General features: G+C 39.7%; 1 protein-coding gene across 1 annotated transcript in view; it reads left to right on the forward strand.

Annotated features, from left to right (window-relative positions):
* pth2ra (parathyroid hormone 2 receptor a) overlaps positions 1-18499 on the forward strand; it is a gene marked incomplete at both ends in the record, with an annotated part of 93852 nt that overhangs the window by 44118 nt on the left and 31235 nt on the right. The window contains 2 exons of the mRNA XM_080037976.1: positions 4675-4735; positions 9179-9245. Of these exons, the coding sequence (XP_079894102.1) occupies positions 4675-4735; positions 9179-9245 (128 nt within the window). The remainder of the gene's footprint in view (positions 1-4674; positions 4736-9178; positions 9246-18499) is intronic.

Here is an 18499-nt window from a genome sequence, read left to right on the forward strand (position 1 = left end):
GAATCGAGACCCGGTTCCTCTTCAGAACCGGTGTCTATTCAACCAATTCCCTGGAATCGTTAACATGCCTGCTTAACGATTCCGCTTATCGGTTCCGCTTGTTGCAAATGTGTCATGACTTGACACTCGCGCTGCTTTGTTTTGGTTCAGAACGCAGCAAACATGACGTTGAGACAGAATCTCTCTAAATGTTGGTTGTTTTTCACTTGAAAAGACGACAATACTGCCACTTGCAACAATTGTAAAGTTTCCATTTCGTCAAATGACACGCGCAGAAGCACGAGCACAAGCGAGCAGACGGCGATCCTGACGGTTAAACGTTTAAATGTCCGCTGCCTGTCTAGTCGACACCAGAATTGCCCATTGGACTTGTACATACAATGTGTGAGAATTAACGTGTGTGTAGGCATATGTGTGGGATAATAAAAGAGGGAGAGAGATAAAAAGGTGAGAGCAGCATAAAGCAAAGCAAAAAGGTTTTCTTGACCGCTGCCTTAAGCCCCGCAGTGTTTACTCACGTTCGTCAGCTGGTTTGTTTCTTTTTCCTTCCGTCAGCTGTTCTGCTGCCTTTACGCACGGCGGGTCGAGACTTCTTTGTATTTTTTGTCAGTTGAATTTTGTTTCAAGTTGAATGCAAATGAGCACAGTTAATATTCCAAAAGGCACAAGCTCTTCCTTGACTGTTTTCAGTCTGTGTTTTTAGTTTTTAGGGAACATAATGGCATTTGGGCTTAAAAAGGCAAACCTTTTTTTTTTGTCCTGACCAATTAATTTGAAAATTGACAATTTCCTAATCCTAAAGTACTCTTGATAATTTTTGCACACACTAGACACACTTCTGATCAGATATTTAAGCAGGTTAATACAAATAAACACATTTATACTTATTTTCTCACACAATGAGAATCGATAAGAGAATCGATAAGGAATCGGATCGATAAGCAGAATCGGAATCGGAATCAGAATCGTTAAATTCTTATCAATTCCCATCCCTACCAAAATCTCAACATTTATTTTTCGCGGTGTCTCACCTTAGATACTTCAGCAACACAGAGTTCAAACCTGAAGTGAGGGTAGATACAGTATAAGCCAATGGTCTGAATCAGTGAACGAAGGAGAGGGAAAAGCACTGTGAGGACAGGGAGGAGGGTGTGGGGTCCGTGATGTCTGTTTTGCATGGAGAGCTTAGGGAGGAGGCTAGCTGAGGGTCCAGTGCTACTGAATCTACTGAAAAAGTTGTTGAGCTAATTGTCTCCGTCGAGGCACTGCTCAGCCTTATTCACCTTGGAACTTGTGACATTTTCCACTCCTGCCCACACACATCTCGCAGGTTGTTTTACTGGAGCTTGCTCTCAAACCTTTCAGTCTCAATCTCAGCTCCCTCGGCACACTCTCGGTTTTATGCTATCGTTTTGTAATATAAGATAATTAGACATTTATTATTTATTGCTGTTGTTGTTGTTTTGTGCTAAAGAATACAGCTTATTTAGTTTGATAAGAAGATGAGTATTATTTTAGTTCATTAGTAGGCCTACTTGCCTACTGCTCATTCAGCTTTCTGGTGATCCACAGCTTATTATTTGCAAAGCATTATTTAGGAAACCAATACTGTCCTGGTGTGTGTGTGTGGGTGTTGACCAAGAGACGCCTTTATTCTCTGTTACACTGTCAGTCATGCAGTTGAGGTCATCTCCATGGGGCTCTCAGAGTATATTCATACAGTACAGTCTATGGCCTTAATATATTCTATTCAATGCATCATATTTTTCAAATCAAGTTTCAGGGAAAATGTAATACACACCAATGAAAACAGCATGCTAGCCCGATATATCATTTCTCTGTAACACTTTACGATAGGGGTATATTGATTAACAGTTGGATAGTTAATTAATGCTTGAAACAGTTAGTTAATGCATAGTTAATGCTTATTAAGCATGTCCTGACTGTTAATGCTTAGTTATTAACGACTAGTTAATTCTTGTTTAAACATTATCTATGCTTAGCTAAGCATAACGGTTAGTTCATGCTTAGTTAATCATAAATTAAGCAGGTATCAATGGTTAGTAAATGCTTAGTTATTGCTTATTAAGAATTATCTAAGCATTAACTATCAGTTAATGATTGTACCCTTATTGTAAAGTGTTACCCATGTACCCATTAATATTGTCTGCAGCAAAGGATAAATTAAACACTAAACTACTAGAGTTCAGACGAGGGAGTTTTGGAATAAACATTTTGATTTTAATTTTGACACAGAACTGCTTGCGTTATTTTGAGTATTTGTTCTTTTCTTGCGTCCAACGAATGGGAGAAATGTTCAGAGAAGTAAATGAAATGTATTTTCCCCCGACATAAATGTTTTGTTATTTTCCTTTCAAGTCAAAGGGGAAAAGAAAAAGGCCTCTCAAATTAGATTTCCGTTTCAACACAGTGCCTCTTTCATTTACACTTCCACACATCTCGTCCAAATTTAAATAGACGTTTTGGCTTGCTTTGATTGTATCTTGACAGTTACACAATCGATGAATGTTGTGCAGTGTAATGTGTTTGTGAAAGTCCACTGTGCTTTGAATGACAACCGTCCTTAAAGAGAAACACCAAGAATACAAAATGAGGGTTATAGTGGGAGACACAAATTATTCACATTAAGCATAATCTATGCTAGAGTGTTAAATGGCTTAGTGGGATTTCCTTTTATGAAAGGGATTAATTTGTCAGTGTTTTTTTCTTCCCAATTGTATTGCTGGGCATTACATGTTAAGTCTTATAATTTGTTTGTATGGTTATGAGACACTTTAAAATCATTGTCTATTGAAAGAGCCAGTGTCCTGTCAATTAGGCTGTATGCTAAAGAAGCAGGGCTGATGCTGTGGGGTTAGTCAGTATGGTGCTTCATTAAATGTATTCACTATCTAACACGCACAACTTTCACTGTCTCAGCAATGGGTGGTTCTTGGGATTCTGGAAAAGTTGAGGAGAAAAGTTTGTTAAATTGGGTCCTGTGGATTTAACTTCCTTTTTTACACATCCAGTGTTTCCCACAGAAACACGTGTATCATCGAGGTGTATCAAAGCTTTGTCCTTCCTTGTTCAGCACTTTTTCTATTGAAAGCATTGAAAGGACCAGAGCCGGCACAAGCCTTCAGGGGGCCCTTTTTTTTTAGGGGGCCCCCCAGGCAGTCGGGGGCCCTAAGCGGCCGCTTAGTTCGCTTATGCCTCGGGCCGGCTCTGGAAAGACCCACGCACGTTTTTGCGGATATAGTGCATCTTTTCTGCACCCTAAGTATTGACAGTATGAATGTAGCCGTTGAATAGCTGTCCTTTGCTGTCCTTTTCCTTGACTCTTTTAAACAATTCTGCTGCATTTTGGCAGAAGACCAAAGGTGTCACAGAATGAATCTCATGGAGACGGAAATATTAAAACCTATTGAAGAGAGTTGGAAAGTGAATAACAGCTAAGATGAAGCATTCATTGTCAAGCTGAACACATAAAATATAGGGACAATTACGTACCGTTAAATTCTATCATGTTGACCTCGATGAAGGTGCCATATGTATACACTTAAAGGAGTGACATTCAAGTTTGTTTTATTAAATGTATATAGTCCAACATCACAACTTTAAAATTTGCTTCAATTCAATTCAATTCACATTCCCTCAATTATTATCCTAGCTACATAATGGAAATAAAATGTGCAATTCAAGGTACAAGGTACAGTAAAACAGCACAAGTAAAAACTGCTTTTGATTCAGAGGGCTAGTAAGTCTTGCAAACGGTAGCAAACAGAATGTGTGCATTGGCAATATTTACTGCAGTTGATTTAACAAAGAAAGTTTGGTAAGTCCCTCCACTGATCCTTTCAGCCGGATTAATTCTGTTAAGACGTGGTTTTGCAAATAAACAAAATTGATGTGAAGGAAAATTGGAATCAATCGTGAGCCACACAACTTAAAGTAACTAATGATTGAAAAGATTAGATATTATTGCTCTGTTGGGTGTGATATCACCGTAGTGTGAATAACTAGTTTGTCTCAAGGCTATACTGGTTTGTGTGTGTAAAGTCTGACACGATTGGCCACACCATGTAGCATTGTATCATTTAACCCCAGAATAACACAGTGGATATGATCCTAAGAATTACTTAACATAGAGCATAGTAGCTGAGATGTGGTGGCTCAGGTGGTGGAGCGGGTTGGCCAATGATCTAAGGTTTGGCGGTTCGATTCCTACCCTGCCACTTGTGTCATGGTTGTTGCGTCCTTGGGCAAGACACTTCCCCCTACTTGCCTTGTGTGAATGTTTATGACTGCTTTTATGTTACAGGTATGACTGTGTGTGAATGGAACCTGGAACCCTGTAAAGCATTTTGAGTACCTAGAAAAGTGCATTATAAATCCAATCCATTATTATTCTGTGATAAACTAAGATGTGAAATTGCTGCTATTCTGAAGTGATGACGCAGGATGTGTTTAGTATGTACTTTTATGAATAAAAAAAGAAATAAAAAAACTCAACAATGGCTTTGGATGTTTAAATGAGAATTATATGATGCGTGCAACTGTAGAAAAATTATTGGGGACCATGCGCAATGTGGTATGAAGACTTCACTGTGATTTTTTTCCCCACTTTAACAACTATTGACACTGCCCATTGTTTGTTCTGTGTCATTTCAGGTGTTCCAGCTGTGTTTGTGGCAGTGTGGGCAATCGCCAGGGCAATGCTTGCAGATGCAAGGTGAGATAACAAGTCACACTCACAATGGCCCTCATTTATCAATCTTGCGTAGACCAGAAAAATGGGTGTACGTACATTTCCACGCAAATCTCGGCATTTATCAATATGGACGTGAGCGTAGGGTACGCTCAAATCCCACGCCAGCTCTCAGCTCGTGTACGCAAATTTGAAAACTGCTTGTACTCGCAGTGCAGGCTGTGCCGGGTAGCCGATGACTTTGTTGGACAATTATTAGAAGATAATACAAATGCAGTGCAAATAAGACCGACATAAAGATATTAATCACTTAAAAATGAGCAGCTTATGGTGTGCAACTGAGTAGGAGAGCTGATTCAATAGTGCGCACACCGGCCACTTAGGAGGGCTGCATGGGACTGCGTAAGGGCAGTTGTCTCCGTCTTGGAGCAGCTGGGGGGACACTGAGGCACGGGGGCTGCATTCATTCAAAATGTTAGCCTAAGTATTAAATATGTAGTAGACATACACTGCTCTTTATGATACAAAAAAATACACGGCACAACATTCAGCTTTACATTTTATTTATTTGACGCACTTTGTAGATGTTAGTTCCTCTTTTAATGTGTCATTAATGCTAAAGCGAGCGATTTATTTCCACCGTTAACCGGCACGTTGTTCCTATCTGCTGGTGGAGCAGGACGGTGGGCGCTCTCACAGCTGATCGTTGCCGGGTCGGCTTGTGCAGCTGACGGCCGGGCTGACCACTCGTGCCAAGCGCATGCTGTCATACAGTAAAACGCTAAATGTGTTATTTTTAGTTTTTAAAACCCTTTTGAATAGTGCTATCTAAAAGGGCCAATACATTCTAATCTCTGCAGACGTGTATTTATTTTATGGGGACCATTATCGGACAGTTGGTGCGTCTTTTTCTCCTCCACCACTTATATTATGCCTGGAGCCCCGCACCACCAGTTGGTTGCATTTCAGAACAGCAACACGCTTTTTTTAGTGGCGATTTTGAGTCAACACCAACGCTGTTGACCGCAGCAGTTATTTCCTTCCTAACTGCTGGCTTCTGTCGTTCTTTGATGCTGCTTGTAGGCTAATGCTCCGAAATGAAACTTTTTTTTTCTACTTTCGCTGTTATTCTGTCAATTTCTACTTCAGGGAAGTGCCGTATTGCGCATATCCATGTCGTAAAACCTCTGGGCGAGGCCTCTAAACTGAGAAAATATAGGGGCGTGATACGCTAGTTTTCATCCGCCGCATTTATCAATAATGGCCTGGCGTACGCTGAGATTGGCGAGATACGCCTGTTTGATAAATCCCACTCGACACCTGGCGTAGGGAGGTATTTGCGCCAGAATCTGCACCAGTTTCCACGCAAAATTGATAAATGAGGGCCACAGTGTCTAAATGCAGGCCTTGTTTTAGTCGGACGAAAAGTAAAAATAAAAAATGTTGACAAGTCTAATAATAAATAATTGGAGTGACATTAGAAACATCCGTGGAATCCTATTAAATATTCATACATTAAAGTAGCTAAATAATTCTGAATAAATGTTTCTCAGTGGAGTGTCTCGTTTAAAAAAATATTTTCAGGTACCTGTGGCTAAAAGTATCTGAACTTCTGAAAATAACATAGCCACCAATTACAACACTGCAGGGACCATTTACCTTCAATTTGCTGCTACTTTAAAAGCCTCCACTCATCTGAGAAGCATTTCCACATTAGCTTGCAGTCTGCTTTCTCAAAGCTATTAGATTGGGTTATAATCAGGGCAGTATTCTTCTTGCGCCAGACTCAGAAAACATTTCTATATGGAGCTGGCTTGGTGCATAGGGTTAATGACTTGCTGAAACACCACTGTCAATTGCCTTAAATATCTTTGCACTTACCATGAAGTGTATTCAAAATAGGGTATAATTATAGATGCAGTCCGAACCCTGCAATCTACTATAGCTTGATTTGTACAATCACATTGGTCAATCTCCATTATCCATTATTCACAGGAATCGCGTCGGAGGTTTTGACTGCTGAGTTGAGTGCTGACTTCAATCAATTCTATTGTAATGGTATTTCCTGACAAAAACGAGCTCCCTCTACCTCTCAGAAACACCTGCTAACGTTTAATATTGGCTTCACTGCTGTGCAGAGATTGAAAAAAAAAACCCATTGTGCGTTTTCCCTACAAAGTACACAGTGCTGGAACAAAAGCATCACAAGGACAACTGAATTGAAATGAAGAATCAAAGCATGCGGTTTTTGTTCAAGGTCTATGGTGTGAACTTGTCATTCATTCATGAACCAAGTATACTGGAACGAAAAAAAGAGAGTAAATCAATACAAATAAAGCATAGACAAAAATATACACCACATTCAATTTACGACCAGTACAGGATGGACAGTTTAGAAGGTAAACTAATGTGAATTTATAAAAAATGAATCCTCATCCTACCAACCAATTTTACATTGATGGACTATACCGACTGGGGTCGTTTTGACCATTTGCAGAAACTTCCCCGTTAACACAGCGGTCATCAGTATCTCCATTCACACGGCAAGGCAAAACAACTATCAAAATCCCTAACGTTACCATTCCAGGCCAGTAGGTGGTGATAATGTGTCGGGTCAATCACCATAGAAGAACATCTATGTCTAAGTGTCTACGTGGTTGTGATGTTTGCATGTGCACAAATCATACATAACAAAATGAGAGAGAATCTGAGAATAAAGGCTGCCTGCTTTTTACAAAAACTTGCCTTTTGTGAGGGCGCTCTTGGTGTAGTGGTTAGAGCGCCCCCATTGACTCAGTCCTCTTCACAGCAGACCCGGGTTCAAATTTGACCCGTGGTCAGTTCTCCGCATGTCCTCCCCTCTTTGCCCCATTTCAACTAAAAAAACATATTTCACAAAAATTAAAATAAGAATAGCCTTTTTTTCATTCTGAGGCATCTGCACACTATTTATAGAACCTACCTCTTAAAGCACTGCAGGGCAAAAAACAATGGTTGTATGGCAGTGGTGAATTTACCCTCAGTGTATAGAAAAATAGAAAGTCTGCATGGAAAAACAATTGCAATAAAAAGTAGGTTTCTTGAATCTCTGCAGTGAATTGTAACAGACTATGACTCTCCTTTCGTGCCATTTCCCACACATTTCAGTGAGCACGTGTTTTTGAAGACCATGTGTGTCAAACATGCAGAGTATACACTACCCAGTATAGCACTGTATAATCATGTTGTTATAATTCTCTGGAACATCTGCAATGCGGAAAGCTGCAGGATGTGTTGACATAATGATGCAATGTTTTCAGTGTCAGTGTCATCTAAATTAAAAAAAAAAAGTGAACAGCTCACACATGAATAGAATGGATGATCAAACTCCTGCACTTATTAGTGTGATATTCCAGTAACAGAGGGATCATAATAGTGTACGTGGCACGAACATTGTATGTATGCACGTAACGTGCATACATACAATGTTTGTTATAAAATGGACTGTGTGAGATGATTTAACCCAGAAACATGTTATAGGAGGAAATACAAAATTAACCATACAGTATGATAAAGGTTCCATGTAGAATGGCATTTGAAAGAGAAAAAGAGGAACATTTAAGACAGCAATGTTTTAATAATTTATCAGCGAGAACAGGGTGAACATTTAGATGTCCATGTCCTCATAAAACTTAAAGAGGTCCTATGATACTTTTTGACTTTTCTGACCTATAAACGTTGTTATAATGATTTATAGTCATGTTTAACCATACTAGCTTATCAAATAATGACGTACATGCATTTAGACGTATTCCCTGCTGACCGTCTGGGGTGTCTGTGCAGAGCACTAAACACTAGGGCAGCCGGTCGAGAAATCATCATGTGTTGAAATCGGTTCAGAATTTCCTGATATTCTTGTCGTCACGAAAAGCGGATGTTTCCATGTATGGTAATGCTGCTCAGGCAAGCTCCGGCCATGCCCCCACCTTCCTGCTCTCAAATCTGCCCGCGCGCTGATGAAAGTGTTCCGGAAGGAAGGTAACCAATCACAACGGAGTGGGGTTTGCAGGGGGGGAGGGGGCGTAGAAGCACAAAGCCGAGTGTGGAGCAGACTGCTGTGCGCGCTCAGATGAGAGGAAGAGTTTCCTGAAAATCTACATGGTTTTTTGTGATGTGATTCGTGTCAGGTTATAGCAGTTTTTAACAAGAAATTAAGACCAGAAAAGTAGTATAATAGGATCTCTTTAAAATAGACATTGAGCAAACATTAGATTTTTCCTCTCCCTCTTTTTTGAATCAAATAAAAAGTTTATGACAAAAATGCAAACTGGCTAACCTCCCTTTCTCTGCTCAACCTAGTTGTTCATCTGATTCCAGCTAACTAATCAGCCTGCTTCACTGATATGTCTCTGGTAACACCTACCCCCCTTCTTCTTTGCTCTGCTCTTCTCATGTCCACCTTCTCCTGTGTATTTGTGTCACCTGCAGGTGTTGGGAGTTAAGTGCGGGGAACATTAAGTGGATCTACCAGGTTCCTATCCTGACCGCCATTGGGGTAAGAGTGTGAGTGTGAAATGCAGTGTGCTACTTGTTATCGATAACTGAGAATGCAACTTTAGGATCCCCAAAGGCATTTTCCATTCTGATGGCATAAGTTATAATATAGAACAGTTATTATAGTTTAATTAGGAAAAGGGAGCTTAAAGGGATAGTTCAGTGTTTTTGAAGCATATAAAGTAGTTACGCCTAGTTAGTCTGTTACCTTATGGAGTTTGGGCGAGACGTCGCTGTAGCAGCAGTTAGCCTTCGCCCGAAAAGATGTCTGTTCAATTTTACATTTAATATAGGATGTTTTCACTGCTGATGGTGATTACGCTTTTAAAAAATAAATAAATGGCTGTCTGCCACTGCTGTGTATTAGCCTGGTGCTACCAGACCATCATACTTCATTTCATTTGTACAGAAGGTCTGGCAGTGCTGTAATTGGCAAACGTTCACTCACTTGGAGGCGGGTGTCTGTTAAAGTTTAAAACTATTGGATCTGCCCAGTGCCACTCTGGATTAGCCAACCAATCGCATAACGTTTGGTCGTCACGTGTGTCATGAGCCGGCTTCTGGCAACTGAAACTGGAGCGCGACTTCGACGTCATCGTTCTCAGCCACTCGCTCGCTCTCTTCGCTGATTGGACACAGAAATTTGTTCGAGCAGAATCCCACTAATACGCTCCGTCACCAGACTGACTACTGAAGGGAAAATGAAATTTGGCCGGAAGTAGGTAGGCGGGCGCAGCCAGGCTAGCTGTGTATTATAGCAGTCCACAAATCTGCAGTGAAAAATCTTAAATTTAGTGTACAATTGAAGGGATACTTATTTTTGAGGTAAGCATTTACTGTATATGGCAAACAAATGTTTTTCTGCTGGTACTCTCAGCTTCAGTGCTGCCTTCTGCTACAGCATCGTCTCGCACAGACTCCTTAAAGCGGCAACGAGTAACTTTTAAATATCTTTTAAACAGCCTCATGTTTCCTCTCATAATCATAAATTACCTTTAACAGCAAACGAGACCATCAGTGCAAAGAAAGACGTTTTTATATAGTTTTTATTACTGCATTTGATCTGGTCGTACACCCAGTCCGATTTTCGGTTCACGCGTGCATGCTCTATGGTCACATATCCGTATTGGTCACAGATTTCAGTGAGGCGCAGGAACGCGATTTGAGAAGCCTATCTCTCCAGGTGAGGGAAGGGGAGTGGGAGCCTTGTTTGAGACAGTTGTTTGTCGTCATAATGACCGATAACGGGGCTGAACCATAAAAGAAAAAAAAAGAAAATGCAATGAAGAAAAGCTAAAAGGGAGAGTGATAGTCGGGCGGGAGGGCGTTGCCAAGCAACATATACACAATTTCACGCAGCGAAACTAGACTGCAGTGTTTACTCCTAAATGAATGAGCGGTAGCCTACTAAAACAAAGTTTACTTTGCCTCACCAGCATCATCAGATGACCATTATTCATCGGAAATAGCCTAGTCATTATTTACAACATAAACACATTACCTCATCGTGATCCATACTAACTAACTGCCATCTCTCGTTTATTCGCTTTGTGTGAGGACACGGGGACTCGTTCAGCTCCGTGAGAGGTGACAATGCATCAACTCATTGCAATCAGGTGTGTTTAGCACTTACTGGCATTAGTTGATGCTGTGTCACCCATAGACTCACGGAGCCGAAAAGAGTCCGGTGCCCTCTCACTTTCAACACACGGACACGCACCATATTGCTTCCTGATTATTTGAATCTTGCACGCCTGCACGAGCTACAAAACAGCTTCACGACAGCTGGCGTCGTAATAATACTACCGCTTTTGTTCAAAGGTGTCGCCAACGTGCCGACTTACTCGTAGTAGCTTTAAAATGACTGCGCTGATCACCATCTCCATAAGGTAACAGACTAACTACGCACAAGTGCCTGTTTTCGAAGCACTTCCGTCGTGTTTTCAAAGCACTTCCGTCGCGTTTTGTCTTCTTGCATGTGTTTTCTGATGTTGCAGTGCCGTGAGCTCTCAGGGCCACCGTAGGAACAGGTTGTGCGCTCTGAAGCAGCTGGGACGTGCGTTTTTGCGCTGGGAGAGAGAACGCGGTGAGACTATAGTAGGCTATTAAAAGGCACGGGAAATCGTCAAAGAGCTCAACACCCCCAGCATTGAATCATTGAAATAAGCACTCTTACAGTTTTTTTCGACTGATAACCCACAGTGGGCACAACTGTAGCTCAATGTGCAAAACTCTAACTACAGTCTGCACTACCAACAGTCACTGGAGCTGAACAGTTCACTTCACCAGCAAAATAGGCTCAGTGCAGCAAACACTATGAACCAGCCTCATTGAGATAACACACACTGTCACTCAGAATATGCTCAGAGTACAAACACTAGCATCAAACCCCAATACATAAATTACAAACTTTTAATCTTTACAGTTTGAGTAATTTGAGTTATTTCACACAAATTACGTAATATTTTCTTTGATGAAAGGGTGAAATTCTTTCACATGAAATTGTTTATTTTATAACATACCAGTTTTTTTTAGGAATAGATACAAATTTTTTATATTTTATTGAAAACATTTCCAAATGTAGTATAATTGTAATACAGAAATCTATCCTGTAATGTTGTCATTTACTGTAAGGATGCAACTCTAAGCTGTTTGTTTGCTGGAAAATTCGTATTACAGATGCAACTTTAGATTTTTGCAGATTGGGTTGCACTCTCAACCCTGCCTCTCTCAATGAGAGACCATGATTCACAACAGGGTCTATCAGTGTAGCCCTTACTGTATTTCATCAGACATTACAGCTCTGTCTTCCTCCACACATCCACACTCTCACTGCCACTCTTCTCCCTCCAACAACCTGTCTTCATTGGTCCATTTCCAAAAAAAAAATATTTTTGAGCTTTCCCTTTATACTGAATATGTTCACTAACAAGTCTAAAACAAGACATCTTCTTAGTGTTTCAGTTGAAATTGCAATCTGCAGTGTTTGAAATGCACTAGGCATTCATTTTGTTTTGAATGTGTGGTTTACAGTTGTGGCAGTAGTGTGTTAGTGTTTGAAAAAAAGGGCTGGAAATCCACAGTGTTGTGCAGGCTGTGGTTAAGCCATGAGATAGGTGTGTAGAGTTTTGAAAATTGTGTTTAATCGAGCTAAAACGAGCTACAGTTTGGTCCGAATGAACCGCTGCACTGCATACTGTTGTTAGAGTTGTGCACTTGTCGTTCCAGTTGTGCTCACTGTGGTTTAGCAATCGAAAAAAACTGTAGTGTTTCAGTTGAAATTGCAATCTGCAGTGTTTGAAATGCACTAGGCATTCATTCTGTTTTGAATGTGTGGTTTACAGTTGTGGCAGTAGTGTGTACTACATAGGTTTTTTTTTGTGTTACCTACTACATAGGTTTTCTTTTGTGCTACCTAACACATAGGTTGCACAAAAAAAAAACCTATGTGTTAGGCAGCACAAAAAAAAACCCTATGTAGTAGGTAACACACACACAAAAAACCCTATGTGTTAGGTAGCACAAAAAAAACCCCTATGTAGTAGGTAACACAAAAAAACCCTATGTGTTAGGTAGCACAGAAAAAAAACCCTGTGTTAGGTTTTTTTTTGTGCTACCTAACACATAGTTAGCACAAAAAAAACCTGTGTTAGGTAGCACAGAAAAAAAACCCTGTGTTAGGTTTTTTTTGTGCTACCTAACACATAGGGGTTTTTTTGTGCTACCTAACACAGGTTTTTTTTTGTGCTAACTATGTGTTAGGTAGCACAAAAAAAAACCTATGTAGTAGGTAACACAAAAAAAAACCCTATGTAGTAGGTAACACAAAAAACACCCTATGTGTTAGGTAGCACAAAAAAAAACCCTGTGTTAGGTAGCACAAAAAAAAAACCCTATGTAGTAGGTATGTATTAGCTACTACAATTTTGTGTACCTTATTGTAAAGTGTTACCGGGTTATGGTTTGGAGTGGGGCATGAGGTTGGGTAAGGGTCTAGGGATCATTGCATTATATCAATGAAGGTCCTCACAATATAGAGACAGTGTGGAACGCGTCATGGGCGAGGCCACGCCCATCGTGGGGGAAAACAATTCACAGCGCTCCATTCACTTTGTATTGAATGACACAGTATTCTGCAAACAAACTTAAAGGGTAACTGCACCCCCTGTTTGAGCGTAGGCTACTGGACGATTTTGAAAAATGCATTCAGACCATGAATTCTGAATTCTGTTTTAGAACCACTGTTTTTAAACATTCCCACATCAGCCGGCCGACATTCGGGAGGGAGGGGGCGCGTGGTGTCTGTGAAGGAGGGGGCTAGCTGCTAGCTGTCACTCAGGAAGATCTGAATGACATGACTTCCTTGAAAAATCGAGTGACACAAAGTCTAACTGTCGCTACACAGTGAGCTCATATGCCTCAGAGATGGGTCGTCTGAGGTGGAGGACTTTTCTTATTCTAAATTGTTGGCGGGTGTTTCTATCGTAGTGTAAGGAGACAGAGTAGCGCAAGTGAGAGTGAGCGGCTGTGTGTGTGTGTGTGTGTGTGTGCGAGGAGAGCGAGCGGTAGCGTGTGTCAATCAAGTGAAGTAATGAACGAGTCCGGGTCCGTGTGTGTGTGTGTGTGTGTGTGTGTGTGTGTGTGTGTGTGCGCGCGCTGCCGGTAGAAGTGAAGTGTGTTAACCCCCGATCATCATAACATCCTTGGAGGGAGAGTATAACAGTAGTAGCTCATGGATCAGCCATGGAGCTGTAAAGAGCGTGACCGGCTTTGCGGCGACGTGATGACGTATCGGTGCACCAAAAGTGCAGCGCTACGTCATTTTTCGAAACCGAAGGAAAAAGTTTTTTTCAAATCTTAGTAAAGTTCTAAAATAATTTACAATACAAAAAATTTCTTAATTTCCCGATATTTAAAATATTGCAATTTTTTTCAATATTAACACCAGCATAACAACATAGTGATTTAATTCAGCTTCTATCTCAAAAAACAAGTAAAAGGGTTCAGTTACACTTTAATAAAAACGTAATACGACATGCCTTTCACAAATACACGTTACTTTCTTTAAAGCCACGAATCTTGTCTGTCTATACGAGCTGTTTTTGTGAAAAATTATTAAGTAATTTTCAATATCGAGACAAAACTCTTAACTAATGTATGCTGTATGCTAGGCTAATGTTAGCCTTCTGCTGTAGGCTAACCCTCATGTATAATCCATCCTCGCCAGGTCGGACGGGAAAAAAACACCTCAATATTGAAAATTACTCAATAATTTTTCACAAAAACAGTTCGTATGGACAGACAAGAGTCGTGGCTTTAAAGAAAGTAAAGTTTTTTTGTTAAATGGATGTTTGAATAAGTTTTAATTAAGTTTGTTTGCAGAAGACGGGTCTCCTTCAATACAAAGTGAATGGAACACTGTTCAGCGGTTTCCCCCACGATGGGTCCGACCGGACAAAAACTCCTCAATATTGAAAATTACTCAATTATGTTTCACAAAAACAGCTCGTATAGACAGACAAGAGTCGTGGCTTTCAAGAAAGTTACGTTGTTTTGTTAAATGGATGTTTGATTAAGTTTTAATTAAGTTTGTTTGCAGAAGACAGGTCTCCTTCAATACAAAGTGAATGGAACGCTGTTCAATGTTTTCCCCCACGATGGGCGTGGCCTATATCATGCACCGTCTCTATAGATAGCCATGTATTTTTTTTCCCCCTGATGTGTGTATTCTAGAACACTCACTTACGTACATCATGCGCTTAAATTAGAATACTACTGTTCTAAAATGACATCATATGCATAAATTAGAACACTGACGGTCTAATAGAACTGTGTGATGTCATAATTTTGAGGGAACAAAGAAGGAAAAAGATTCATTTCAGTCCTGGACCTTCAACTGGTAAGAAGCAAGACAAACACAAGCTCCTCAAACTCATCCAGAAATCAGCAGAAAACTGAAGAGGAACAAACATGTCTCTACTACCAAGACGGACCAGAATGAACCCTAACATGATTAGGAGAGCTACACTCACTACAGAGGTAATGTATTAACCAACCAACTTAACTCATTTTAAGCGCTTTGAGTGCAAGAAAAGTGCTATATAAATTAAATATATTATTATTATTATTATTATTATTATTATTATTATTATTATTATTATTATTATAACATTTAGTTTTACTTATAAAAAAGGGCTGAATTTGGGTACAATTTTTGACTTTTTTAGGGTTTTTCAAGTTTTTCCATTTTAAAACTACTTTAAACTCCTACTAGACTAAATATAAAAGGGGAATATAGTAGTTTTTATGTCATTACATTGATTTTAGATAAGTTATTGCCCAGACATTGAGTTTGCATAGCCTAAAATTTAGATGTTTTATGTTTTTCAAGTATTTTTCCCATTTTAGACTACTTTATATGCCTATTACACTAAATATAATAGGGGAATACAGTAGTTTGTATTGCATTACATTGATTTTACATCTACAATTATTAGTTATTGCTCAGAAATTGAGGTTACATACATAAAACAAATGAGCAGTATAGTCAAAATGAATGTTTGTTCGATCATATCAAGCTGTATAAAGTACATCTTGTGGTTTTCAATTGTTCTTCCAGCAGCCTCCCAGTCTCACTCTGCCTCAAATAAATCCATCAAAACTGGAAAATGACGAAGAAAAGATTAGAAGAACATCTAGTCAGGTCAAGACACCCAAGAAGACAGAACTGAAGATGTCTGAACTGATACAGGTACAGTATCAATCTACTAACTAGATAGATAGATAGATAGATAGATAGATAGATAGATAGATAGATAGATAGATAGATAGATAGATAGATAGATAGATAGATAGATAGATAGATAGATAGATAGATAGATAGATACGTAGATAGATCATATCAAGTGTGTCAACTACATCTTACATCGTTCAATTTCTTTCCATACAGAATCAAAGGCGCTCTCTTCCTCATCTGTATCCAGAATTGGACATTGAGGCAAAATTAACAACAAGGACTTCAATAAACAAGACATCAAGGAAGATGTCCGAACTGACAGAGGTAAAGTAATAATCAACAAACTAACTAAGATAGATAGATAGATAGATGGATAGATGGAGATATATATATATATATTAGGGCTGTCAAACGATTACAATTTTTAATCAGATTAATCACAGGATTCTGTGGATTAATCACGATTAATCGCGATTAATTTTACCATTCGAAATATGCCCGAAAAATTTGAATTTTCTCTGTATATTGTTGTACGAACGGAAAGATAAAGGACAGAAGGTGGATGTATATTTAAAATTAGAATTTTTATTAATTGAAAATCCAAATGATGGTTTTAATACTGAAAATAAATTTAAATCAAACAAAAATATATACCTACCACACCATAATTCAATTGGTCTGTCTCTTTACTATGTCTTTGGGCAAATATAGGCTATATAATGGCATTTATTTGGTGAATCTATAGGTTGTGCATTCTTGAATACAACTTGATTACTCTTGATTACTTACTGTGTGTGTGTGTGTGTGTGTGTGTGTGTGTGTGTGTGTGTGTGTGTGGTGTGTGTGCACGCGAACATGTCCTAGGGGACTGTTCATTTGTGTCTACTCACACACACCTCTGAAAACTGCAGATGTTTGTGTCATCGCGGACTCTGAATAGAGCGGACAATGTTTCTCCTCCTGTTGCTCCCGACATCAACTGTCACCCGCGGCAGTTGATTTCATATACTATCTATGCCCCCGACACAAACGTGACCGTTAGCAGTTTAAAACAGGGCATGGGCTAGCGTGCTGTTATGTTTGGCTGCGCGCAGCTACTGATCCTGGGTCAGCCGCAACGTTTGAGTGGCTGTAGTACAGAGCCGGTGGGATGTACGGGGCGGATCATTCTGCACATGCGTTAATTGCGATAAAAAAAATTAACGCATTAATTCCAGAAATTAATCACCTTGCGTTAACGCGATAATTTTGATAGCCCTAATATATATATATATATATATACAGTCATATGAAAAAGTTTGGGAACCCCTCTCAGCCGGCAACATTGCACTGATTTGTTGAACCATGTACAGATATACAATCTGCAGCCAGATGTTCTTGCAGGTCTTTGGAGGTGATCTTTGGGTTGTGTGCAACCATTCTCACAATCCGCCGCATATGCCGCTCTTGTACTTTTCTTGGTCTGCTAGACCTGGGTTTAACTGCAACTGTGCCTGTGTCCTTCCATTCCCTGACAACGTTCCTTACAGTAGAAATTGACAATTGAAACCTTTGGGAAAGCTTCTTGTAGCCTTCCCCTAAACCATGATAATGAATAATCTTTGTTTTTAAGATATTTTGGGAGCAGTTTTGATGGTCCCATTCTGTCTCACTTCAGCAGAGAGTCAAAGAGAAGTGCAACCTGCATTTAGGCACCTAAAATACATTTTCTCATGATTAAACAGACATTTCTATGAGGTTCAAGGCTTAACAACATAATCCAACCAACTTTGTGTTTAAAGTCATCAGTTTTACATGCTGTTACAGGCATTAAAATCAACAAAACCACAAGGGTACCCATATTTTTGCACAGCCAGTTTTTCACATTTTATTTTATTTCACACAACCAAATACTGCTTTTCAAAAAATCTTTGTTTGGAAAACATCCCAGTAGTTAGCTGTTCCTGGTAAATTAAAGACATACCACTTTTATATTTTTTTTGTGAAAGCAGAGTCAATTATAATGCTGGCTGAGAGGGGTTCCCAAACTTTTTCATATGACTGTATATATATATATATATATACAGACAGACAGACAGACATATCAAGTGTGATAACTACATCTGACAGTTTTCAACTTTTCCCCAACAGAGGCCCAGACTCATTCTTCCTCCGATATTTCCTGCTAAAGTGGAAGTGGAGGCAAAAGTCACTGAGAAAAAAACAAGAAAAGTAAAGGATGAACTAGCTGAGAGTATTAACCTGCCTTCACCCCAGTCTCTGCCCCCCATCAACTCTAGAGGGGAGGCCACCAAGCCCGACATTCTGGTAATTTATACTTTTACTTAAAGTAAAGTATGTTCATTTTGTTTGTAGTAAAACTAGTGGTGGCTGGTATTACATCTACGGTGCCCACCATCTCTACTATTGTGTCCTTGAGCAAGACACTTAACCCCAAACTGCTCCAGGGGCGCTGTACTATGGCTGACCCTGCGCTCTGACCCCCTCTGGAGTGTGATAACTTGAGAGGGGAGATGCAA

The sequence above is a fragment of the Ammodytes marinus genome (assembly GCF_949987685.1).
Source record: "Ammodytes marinus genome assembly, chromosome: 12".
In the NCBI taxonomy this organism is placed as follows: Eukaryota; Metazoa; Chordata; class Actinopteri; order Uranoscopiformes; family Ammodytidae; genus Ammodytes; species Ammodytes marinus.